Source organism: Octodon degus, unplaced genomic scaffold (genome assembly GCF_000260255.1).
Source record: "Octodon degus isolate 3935 unplaced genomic scaffold, OctDeg1.0 scaffold00138, whole genome shotgun sequence".
Lineage (NCBI taxonomy): Eukaryota > Metazoa > Chordata > Mammalia > Rodentia > Octodontidae > Octodon > Octodon degus.
The window spans coordinates 4,072,759-4,083,984 of NW_004524714.1; the positions used below are offsets into that span (position 1 = coordinate 4,072,759).

The following is an 11,226-nucleotide window of genomic DNA, read 5'->3' on the forward strand; positions in this document are numbered from 1 at the left end:
ATATGACAAGGTTTTGGTCATTAAACAGTAAGTCCAACAAGCTCCAAAAGCATCCTTAGGTAAGAAGATTATGAACACCAGGGACAGGAGACCTGGGGTCAAGGCATGGCCTCTTGCTGTCCCAGGCCTATGAGCATTGTTTTCCTCATCTGTGAAAAGCAGAAATGCTTTCCTTGTAGTGCTATTGAGCACAAGGGATGGAGTGGGGACTCAGGCCGGCCAGGAGGTGGCTTAGCCCACACTAGCTCAGCCTCATCAGCATCTCGCAGCCCCTCAAGGGGGGACATTTGCCACCCAACACCCCACAGCTGGTTCTGCAGGGCTCAAGGAGTGGAGGAAGAAATGGCACCAGCATTTAATCATGAAAGCAAAAAGTTTATTCATGTTTGAAACTACATATAACTACCACGAGGAAGACTTTTTCAATCCAGGGTGTAATCCAGTTAGAAAGGAACACGAAACGTTTTTAATACATTAGAATCACCGCCACAAATTATTTTCATGACTCAATCAGTTTCAGAATCGCATACAATACAAAAAGAGAAAGGAAGGGGCCCCATCACACAGGGTGAAATATACAGTACTGAATACTGAAATCTGAATGCATCACAATTAGTCGCTGCTTTTATTTTTTGCATGGATTAGTAACAAGATGAAGAACATTCAAAATGTTTTTCAGTATTTACAACAGTTTTACTGATCCTGTGTTAAATTAAGACCCAATGTTTCCACTCCCAGTTTTTTAAAAGTTGCAAATGCAACCCTGATTTTTCTTTTTAAAAGATTACAATGTACATTACATTTTATGAAGGAAACAAAGAGTTAATTACAAGATGCAAAAAGATAAGAAAGAGACAAACTACAGCGTGAGTATTGTTCAGAGGTAGTAAGTGAGCACTCTAAGCTACAGAACATGTTGAAATTCTATTGGTTTGTATGAGTTCGCATGAGGTAATAAAGCTGTGTTCTGATTGGTGAGATGTATAAATACTCTTTTGCTACACTATATACAACACTCCAGAGAGCAGGGCCTTTTGTGGATGCCCAGAGGATGTAGCAAACCTTGACAAGTCTGTGCAGCACCCAGTGCACACCATAAAACCCCAGACGATCTCATGTTCACCTCCAACAGCAGCAAGCATCTTCGGCTCTCAGAACAATCTGGATCCATAATCTCATTACTGAGCAGACTCTGTACACTGGTGCTTTCAGAGAGAGAAAAGAGGCTACCAGTCTCTGATCTAATTATAACAGAAGAGATTGCAACATAAATGTAAGGAGGAAGGTTCTTAAACACAACCATTAGTAACAGAGATAGCCAAACAACTCTTATTAACCCCATTAATGACATGAAAGAAAGACAAAGTCTGCGATGGAAATATGCAAGAGTTCAATTTAGGTGAGGTGAATCTTTGCATCTGCTCTAACGCTTGAGGTTTAGCATATATTGTTCTTCTTACCCTTAAGGCCAAGTAATTGGCAACTGTGAAACCATTAATGTAAAATATTGATAATAAATTATGATAAAATAGCTATAGGACTGTCAACAATGTTAAATCTTGGCCTAATTGGATAAAGTGCTTTTTTCCCCCCCGACATTGTGTGTTTTAAGTATAAATACAAATGATTATGATTCCTTAAAAAACAGATTTACCAAGTTCTCTAATAAGATAAGGTTTTACAGTAAAGCTGTAGATGGTGGGCTACAAAACCGCTTTCCTTTTCCTCCTATTGCTCTGAATGCACTTATCAAGGCATGTCAGCTCAGGGAAAAGTGTGGCCGGGATTAGTTAGAGGTATCCGAGTGCACACTTCCCGGGCCTTCTGTAGGAGAAGTCACAGAAGATGGAGTTGTTGCATCCTGCCAGCCTCCATTAGCCTGAAAGGACAAACACGGTTTAGCGGGCGCACGTCTACATATTAATTCCACTCCCCAATTTAAAACACCCAGATGACAACATGAGAGCAGACATGCATTAGCAAAATGTATTTTTCTAAACCCACTTTGGCAGGAGTGGGAAGCATGTGTTAAAGTGGGATTAAATGCATGTAAAACAAATCCATCCCATCAAGCAAAGACTTGGCAATAAATCAGGATGCAGGAGAAAGGCTTTAGCTAGTCCCAAGCTGGCAAAGATATCGGCCTTTGATCAGCTGGTAGAAACAAAGTGACTCAAAAGAAATTTTTTGAGAAGGGGCAGTAGAGCGGCTCAACGCAATCCCTGGGCGAAGCCACCAGCTCCATGAAGTAGAAACTTCAGCCTGGCTGCATCGCGGTGTCCATACAGAAGGTGTCACCAACTTTCTGTACATGCCTGACAGTTACTGTAATCCTTGGAAAATGAGGGCCAGAATTTCCCTCCAAATAGGATCTCCTACAATGAAAATGCATGAACTATGGAGAAGCACACACTATTCAAATCCGAATTCCAATTATCTATAACTGGAACCCTTGGTGGAGATGTTGCTAACACTTTGCCCATGCCGCTGGCCCTTCCTGCCTCCAACCTGCATCAGCACTAACAGTACTCTGAAACAAATTTGCCTTATGTCTTGGCCTATAGAGGCAATTGCTGAAATCAATGTCTGATCAGATTTCTGCTATGGCAGACAGCTTGTCGCTACATATTTTTATGTCAGTCAAGAAGAGGGAGGTGCTGGGCCTGTGAGTTGGGCAACACTGAGTGGAAGTGACGAGGCCTTTCTGGAGGAAGGCAAGGGGGAACTGCTGACACCCAGTGCCTGTGGCTCCATCCAGCCCCTGCTCCATGCCGCCTGGCCCAGCCTATGTCAACACAGGTACAGGTTGTGAGGGCCCTGCCTCCCTCCTTCCCTCATCTTCCGCAGGTTCAGCCAAACATCTTCCTGTGGGCTTGTGCGCTGAATCTGCTGAGAGCCCCCTAGATCCTGCCCAAAGCCTGCTACCGATGCTCCTTTCCCTGGAATTGCTGCTCGGGGGAATTCTCTGGCTTCTGACTTACGGCAGTTCTGCACAGAAAGTGCCTTCCCTCTGTCTAGGGCCTAGGAAAAGGGGGTGGTGGGCCCAACAGTACCACAGCGATGACAGGCTCAAAGAAAAATTTTTAAAACCCCACAGACAAAACATGGCACTTTTTTCACAAGCCTCAGTCATGCTGGTTGGTTAGTGACAAGCCCATGTGTGTTGAGTGACTCTAAAAAATCCTTTTCTCTGACTGAAAGGTAAACCAATCCTCCTTCAGGTATGACAATCTCCTTAGGAGAAGAAAACTTCCACAGATATAAGTCCAAAGATATTCCATCTGAAGTAAATACCATTCCTCTTTTATCCAAGTTTATAAACAACAAATGTACAATATTTTCACCCAGCATGGCAACTGGAGGAGCAGTTGTCAGCAAGCATTCTTTTTTTTCAAAATAAATTAATCCTTACGCTGGTGGTTTGAGATTATGCACTGTATTATACAACAGCGCCTTATCAAGCCTCATCAGCGAAGATGGAATTCATGTCTGTAAAATGCTGCAGGCAATCACAGTTTCATATTTTATCATGTTGATAAGGATATCGCACATTCTCTGAAGCATTTCAAAACACTTAAATGAAAAAGGAGAAATGCAACTAAAAGGCTTTTTATATGGTTTGTTGTGGGTTATTATGAGTTATTTATAAACCCAAAAAGAAAGATTTGACATTTCAAATGTAAAAGATTTGAGTATTTAATGGTCCTTTTTCCCCTTTACAATTGAACATCTTCAATCACTTTTAAAATCATTAATATTTACTTTCATAGCAAGCCAAGCCCTAAGGAAGGCATGTTTTGTCCATTTTCTTCTCGAGCTTATTCTCTCAAGCCCCATTTTCCTGCAGCCTGGAGTCCTGGACTCTGTCCACTGCTCCCTCCGGGATGCACCATGCTGGCTCCATCCCTTGTCCCCTATCCTACCCGCAGCCCAGCTGGGTGTTTTTCCATTTTTCATCCACGTCAAAAGGAAAGTCTGGGTGGACTGGTAATCATTTCCTCCATAATTAAAATCGAGAGGTCATTCAAATTGCCGAACATGTTTAGCAATCCATGATCCACACTGACAATACAGTAAGAGCCTTTTAAGAACAGAATTCTTGCTTAGCTATGTTTGTTGATCAATCTGGGGCCCTTCACGGTTATCACCTTCACCTGCTCTGTGCTTGGAAATTTTGCCTGCTGTTGATTTTAGGATAAATGATGTTTTTCACCATCTCCATGGAACACACTGTGGCCTCTAGGAAATGGTGTCCTAATGGGTTGATGGTCAAGTCCCCACTGATGACAGGACACCAGTCACTTCTGGGCATCTGTGAGGTAACACCAAGCATTGGGGTGCATAAAATAAAAGTGCAGCAAAAATGGTGCCTTCCCTAACAACCAGCAGCATAGGAAGCCAAGTCAAATAGCTATTAATGTATTTATTGGCCACTTTCCCTGACACCATTCCTGCAGCCAGCTCCCCAAAGTACTCACATTTAAATTATGTGGACTATACAGTGAGTTTCCTCCAAGGCCATCACTGTAGCCTCCCGTCTGATTGATAACATGACGGAGGGTATCCACCTAGAAGTGAGATGAAACAAGATTCATCATCCCAAATCTATTAAAACATCATCACTTACAAAAGGAAACAATTTGAATTATGTGTGCCACAAGGGTTTAGCATCTTCATTGAGAGACAAATTTATCAATCAAATGTGACTGGCAGAATTTCAGCAATTCTGTGCATATTTAAACTCACATGTCTTTGTTTTTTATGCCAGCCAAACTATAACATCTTCATGGCAATTCAGACTTTCCACCTACAGCAACTAAATGCTGTGGGTAAAAACCTACTTGTAAATATATATTCTGGATCTCTCTCTCTCTCTCTCTCTCTCTCTCTCTCTCTCTCTCTCTCTCACACACACACACACACACACAGAGGTAAATGCACACAAACTCTATGAGCAGTTGTTCTCAATTAATAGGAGGAGAAAAGAGTTGAACCCAGAATATACTTTAAGAATTCAGGCTTTTAGATAGACTTAGAAAACTACAGAAATGAAACAGAGAGGTATGTTCTCAAATCACATACACACTGGCACACATGATTTTTCTGTTCTGTTCTGTAACAAAAGTAAGATGCACCCCACCCCTCTCCATGAGCTCAAGCCAGAGCCGAATGCATTCACAAAGTTTATCAGGATTAAATCAACAAAAGTCACTGTTCATTTGCCTTCTCATTAGATTACATGTGGGGCAGATGGGTCATGTTTGGGAGCACCCAGCACAGGTTCTGCATGGATGTACAGATCACTTCCACAGGGTCAGAGGAAGGAGTTTTGAGCCCAAACCCTACCCTGCCAGAAAGGCCCCAGTTGGGGCATCTCTCCTACCTGTGATTGCACATTGGCTCCGACTTGGGACCCTTGGTAAGAATCCCCATTCAGACTCTGCATGTTCATGAACATGTCCCCAGAATTTGGGAGGTTAAAAGAACCAGAAGAACCTGGAAAGGAAAGAGTTAAGTAGCTGAATAACAGAGAGCTACACGCATAATCCTCAAAGAGGTAGAGGCAGGGAAAGGAGAAAAGATACAGAAGGGAAGGTTGTATACAATATAAGGCATTTCCAGATCTAGGAGAATGGTGAATAACCCCAGAGTTAGGTCCTGTGATTCTCTTTACATCAAGGAGAGGCCTTACTGGAGGGGAAGCCTGACCAAAAAACCAAAGAGACAAATGGAAATAAACAGAAAAACACTGTAGCTGCCCTGGCACCTTCCCCTCTTTTCATTCACCTCCAGTACTTGTTCACTGCCAGAGCTCTTCAGCATCTTTATGTGTCATGCTAGTAATTACCTACAAGGACACGTTTTTCTGATATTTTCTTTCTTAGCCATAATTCTACTTTTTCTTTCACCTGTGTTTGTGTCCCATTAAAAAGAAAGTATGTGCATGTGACAAAACAAATTTTAACAGAGCTTCTTTTTGAATTTTTCCCCACTAAACATTTAAATATGTATTAAAAGATCTGCTCAAAAAACCCTTGAACTGCTCCCCCAGCCCACCTTTTGGACTGTCTACACAAACTTCACTATCATTCAAATTCCCTTTAATTGTAAGGTATTTCTCCCTCCATCAGAAATGTCACATAAAATTTTGCCCAAATGTGCTAGACAAAGAGTTGAGAGTCAAGCACAGTCTCCCTCACATCTGACCACCACACCACCACAGCACAGCAGAGGCCGGAAAAGTGTGGAGTTGCAGCCCATCAGGCGAAAGCCGCTGATAGTTGTTCTCTACAGACCACTACTGGCCCATTTCCCACCCCTGCTATTTCATTCTTTGATGATCTGCTGCTGACCATAGAGCGATACACAGAACAACATAGCCAAAGCAATCACTATGGTAGCGGTTCATCTAATCACTGAATTAAAGGCCTCCACTAAGTATACACATTCCAGACTTGACCAGTAGAGTGGTGTTCACTGGGAGCGGTGAGCTTACAAGGGTTGGTCACCACTCACTCACTCATCCCCAAACAAACTTGCATCTCAACATAAGTCTTCCCTTAGAAATCCAGTGTGTCCTCAGTACGGCTCCTGTTTCATGCCCTGTGGGATAGGACGCTGTGGCATAAGGTGGCCTGGCCAAGAGGGAGTGAGCGCCCAGTACGCACCAGAATTTGGCGTGGTGGGTGAATTGGTCTGGTTGTTCTGCACAGCTGCGGCCACTGCATGTGCAGCTGTCACGGCTGTCTTTGCAGCATAGAGGTTGGCTTCTTCCTGAAACTTGCCGATATTCTTCTTGTACCTGATTCGTTTGTTGCCAAACCAGTTGGATACCTACAAATTGGAGAAACAAGGAATTAAAAGAGGAAGAAAAGTCAAAAAGGAAGAAAAAGTAAAACTTCTAACATTAACTATTGGACACCAAGAGAATAAATACCCTAGGAGACAATTTCTAGCCTGTAATCTCAGATCCTATGGACAATGTGTAATGATTTTGGTAAATTTTTTCATATACACATTTTGAATAATGCTGCTTTTTAGAGTTGGCCACAGTAAGAAAGTGGCTAGGAGCACTGCTCATACAAATTATCCAATTGGCACATACACCAATGAGTATATAAGTAATTAGGCCCCCTAAAAGTAGCTGAAAAGCTAAAGGAAATATTTGTTGTTAGGTAAACAATAAGGCAACACTTGAGAGAGGACAGTTTATTCTTTTTGGGGGGGTCTGGAACAATTCTGGCAGCTGTAGGGGAGAATCATGTTTAGTCTGTTGAGAAGAGTAACACCAATTAATAATGGATGAAAAATCCTATTGTCTCCAGCCGTAGAAGGTACTGCATGTCTGCCAAGGTGGCTGCTCAAGCTCTGCCAGTTAACACATGAGAAGGTCCCAATTTGGAAATCCAAGTGCAGTACTTCTAATAAGATCAAATGCAAATGTAGATGCAGAGGAACAGCTCTGCACTTCATCAGGTGAAATATACTTATTTCTTTCATAAACTACTTATGATGTCAGCCGGTGCAAATAGCAGAGATTTCTATAGAGAATCTTGGTGGCAGATAGATTTATCATGTTTCAGGGACAGCGAAACTTCAGCCCAAGATGCATGGCTTAGAGTTACATGATGTATTCAGGTACTTGTAGTTGAGCTATACAAAGTAGTAGCTGAAAGCCATCTAGCAATTTATAAGATGATATACCCATGCAGTGTATCAAAGGATCTTGCCTCTTTTTTTGTTAAAGTAACAATTTACACATAGTTTTCAATAATTTCTTAATGATCTGCCAAAAGAACATGTTGTTGTGGTATCAGGGTCACTGGTCTCCCCTAAAGATACTATTTTCTAACAGCAACTCAGGAGCCCTGAAGAAAAATAAGGAGTGCTATGTATTTCAGAGCCCTCTAACCCAGTTTACACCAATGGGCATCCCTGATGACCACCTCTGCCAAGTCTTTAATTGCTTTGGAAACAAGACTCTCATTCTTCAACCCATGGCGTTCATCCTTCTGGGAGAAGCCAGAAAGTCCTGGCAAGGGGGCCACTTGAGGAAGACAACATTGGCCTGACTGCTGCCCACATGCTGTCCCATCCTGGGAACACCATGTGCACACCTGTGCACAGACAAGTGACACACTTGCTGAGGACCCATAAAGTATGCCTGGGTTCCTCAAGCAGAAAAGAAGCCAAAACCCATCAGGAAATAAATGTGGTACAGATTGGTACTTGCAAGTTGTTGCTGTTCTACCATCATTTTGTTTGATTTATTTTTATCTTTTGCCCTCTTTGCTTCATATTACATATGGGGGGGTATAATAACTGTCATTTAGCGACTTTTAGATATAACAAGTACAGCTCTTTGTGCTTGTTTTCTTATTTAATTTTAACAATCTCAAGGGCTAGGTGGTTGATGGAGGTAGGTAGTTGATCCAGGAATCTTCAGTCCCAATTCCAATGGCCTTGTGTCTCTCTTCAACTTGTCTGCCTTCTCAGCAGACTCTGTCTGATGCTTGTAATCTCCACTCATTTTTCTCAGAACTCTCTCTTTGTGTGGATTCTTTGACATTCTGCTACACCTCCCCCAGTGTCTATTTCATTCACAATGTGTGAATGTGTGTGCTTCTCTAAGACTCAACTCTCACCCCTTCTTTTTTTATCCATATGCAAAATTTTAGTTATTCTTTTTGTGTGGGTAACTCCCAAATTTCTATCTCTATTCCTAACATCTATGAAGGATTTTAGTTCTCAGATTAAACAGACTTCCATGTAGATGTTCTGTCAGGACCTCCAGTTCCACAAGTCTAAGGTGGAGCTCAGATGTCCTCTGAATCTGCCTTTTTGGCTGTGCTCATTTCTAGCATCTCCATCTGCAGAGATGTGGTATTCACTGCCCCACATGGCCCCATCCCACTGTTGCACAGTCCTTCTAGATGAACTGAAATCTGGTTCCCTTTCTTCTCCAGTCATCTAGATAGTCAAAACTTGGCTGCCAGCTCAGCCTGAAGGACCTGCTGCCTCCTGGTGCTGGCCTTCTGGTCCTCCCTTCTTTGGGTCCCACAAGCTACAGGGGCAGTGTGTGGGAACTCTAGAGAATATGGCAGCAGGAGGAAGAGTCAAGAGAGAGCACAGGGAGGTGGTGATGAGAATCTGAGCCAGACAAAGCAGCAGGTGGAGTGGTCACCAATGAGCTGGATGGAGGTGAGGAACGTGGGGAATGCAGAGATGATGCTATTATGGGGACCCAAGCAGGACAGTGACAGATACTGGGGGGAGGGGTCCTATACCTGAAGAGGCCAGCCTCAGTAATTATTAGGATCCACTTCCACCCAGCAGAAAAGTTTTGAATCCGATGGAAAAAGAAACCTGAAGGTATGGGTTATGATTGTGCTTGTTAGAGCAAATCCTCCCAGGATCGACCTTACTTTTCACAACAAAAGCCCTCAGCTCCAGAGGCAGGATGGGAGCTCCTCGCACAAAGCTGCTTTCACAAGCAATACCACTCTGGCTTTCCTGAACAAGCCTGGCAGGCCTCAAAAAGAGTTAAAGATTGAATATATCTACAGTACAAAGGGAGACAGTCCCAGTTGAAAGGGAATTTGGCATTTCTTAAGCATAATTAATGAAAATTCCCCAACTCAGAATTTAGCAACAAAGGCCTATCTTAGAATTCTCTTCTTCTAAACAATTCTCTTTTGGATTTAGTACTTTGTAGTTAATATTACCTTGACAATCAGAGAAGCTATAATACATTAATGAAACCTAGCCTGGAAAATCAGATTACAGCTTTATTAACAGTTTCATAATTGAGGAATCTCTGTACCATTGAAGGTCTCATCTCTACATATGTAAGAATCTTCTGTTTATGCACACCCCTGGACCAATCAAACAACAGTCATCACTAATAAAGGTTTATTTAATTCTCACAGTAAAATTTTAATATCACCAGCAGCCTGGGGAAGCTTTAGCAAGTGGATTTGCTTGACATCAGATCGTTTCTATTCTGCTAGTCCCAATACTTCTTAATCTTTAATATCAAGGCAATTAAAATTAATGGCCACTCTTCCGAAGCTACTGTGGGCAGTGTTTCCTTGACATCAATTGTTTGATGGGATTACCTACAGGTTAAACTAACAAGCAAGGTTTAATTGGAAGCAATGAAAGAAACAGTGATCATACATTATGTTTAACCTGCATAACCACATTTAAATGAATATCTAGAAATGTTAAACTATTTCTCAAATTAAAATATGCATGTCACATTCTGATATCACAGATTTGGGTACTGTTACAATCAGCTATTAAGACCATACTGCTGCAACTGAGATCAATGTAATTAACATATAAATGGACACCTAAATTCAGGAATTTTTCTTCACTTTTTAAAACCAAATAGATACAATTAGTTGCAAAAGAAGCCTTCTGCTTTTCCAAAAGCTACAGGATATCTGCGGTCCTTCCTACACAGCCTGCTAGAGCACAGTGTTCTACAGATAGCAGAGCTTGCTCAATCTCTGAACTGGATGGGCTGTACAGTGGTCCCGGAATAGAAACAACAGGAAATTGGTGAAGGGAAAAGGAATACATTGCCTATGCTTCTCGTTCGAGCAACACATCGATTCATGACTCTAGCTGTGTCAAAGACAAAAGGCCAGGCAAGAAATTTAAGATCAATTAAAAACGAGAATAAAAGCATAAGTATGTTCCTTCTTCTACTGATGTTCATTAATGTCAGCCTCCAGACTAAGCGTCTGGTAAAGTCTGCTGGTTTAGATTTTTTTGATAAGGCCAAGAGGTGGCCTAAAAAGCTTCTGGTCTCTTCCTGTACTTACGGCCATGCACTTCTCCCTAAATTCAGGAATTTTTCTCCCTAAATTCATGAATTTCTTCAATTCTACAGTGCCAATCAGTCTGAAAAGTAAAAATGTTTTCAGGCAGGGTTGTTGTTGGTGGTGTGACTCAAAGCATGTGAGGTCCTGGGCTTGATACCCAGTATTGAAAGACAGACAGACAGACAGACAGACAGACAGACAGACAGACAGACAGAGGAAGAAGGAAGAGGAGAAGGAGGAAGAAGAGGAGGAGGAGGAAGGGAAGGAAGGAAGGAAGGAAGGAAGGAAGGAAGGAAGGAAGGAAGGAAGGAAAGAAAAGAAAAGAAAAGAAAAGAAAAGAAAAGAAAAGAAAAGAAAAGAAAAGAAAAGAAAAGAAAAGAAAAAAGAAAAGAAG

The 11,226-nt window shown here is 42.0% G+C and overlaps 1 protein-coding gene across 4 annotated transcripts in view; it reads right to left on the reverse strand.

Annotated features, from left to right (window-relative positions):
* Positions 1-354: 354 nt before the first annotated feature.
* The window catches only part of Pbx3 (PBX homeobox 3), a 238,717-nt gene continuing 227,845 nt past the window's right edge, over positions 355-11,226 (reverse strand). Inside the window, exons 6-10 of one of the 4 annotated variants that reach the window (XM_023701664.1) lie at positions 6,669-6,834; positions 5,384-5,496; positions 4,479-4,568; positions 4,214-4,312; positions 355-1,879 (exon numbers count right to left, since the gene is read on the reverse strand). In XM_023701664.1, the coding sequence (XP_023557432.1) occupies positions 1,787-1,879; positions 4,214-4,312; positions 4,479-4,568; positions 5,384-5,496; positions 6,669-6,834 (561 nt within the window). In that variant the 3' untranslated portion in view covers positions 355-1,786. Of the gene's footprint in view, positions 1,880-4,213; positions 4,313-4,478; positions 4,569-5,383; positions 5,497-6,668; positions 6,835-11,226 lie in introns of those variants that run through there. The other 3 variants (XM_004641563.1, XM_004641564.2, XM_023701665.1) reach the window with 3 other exon arrangements.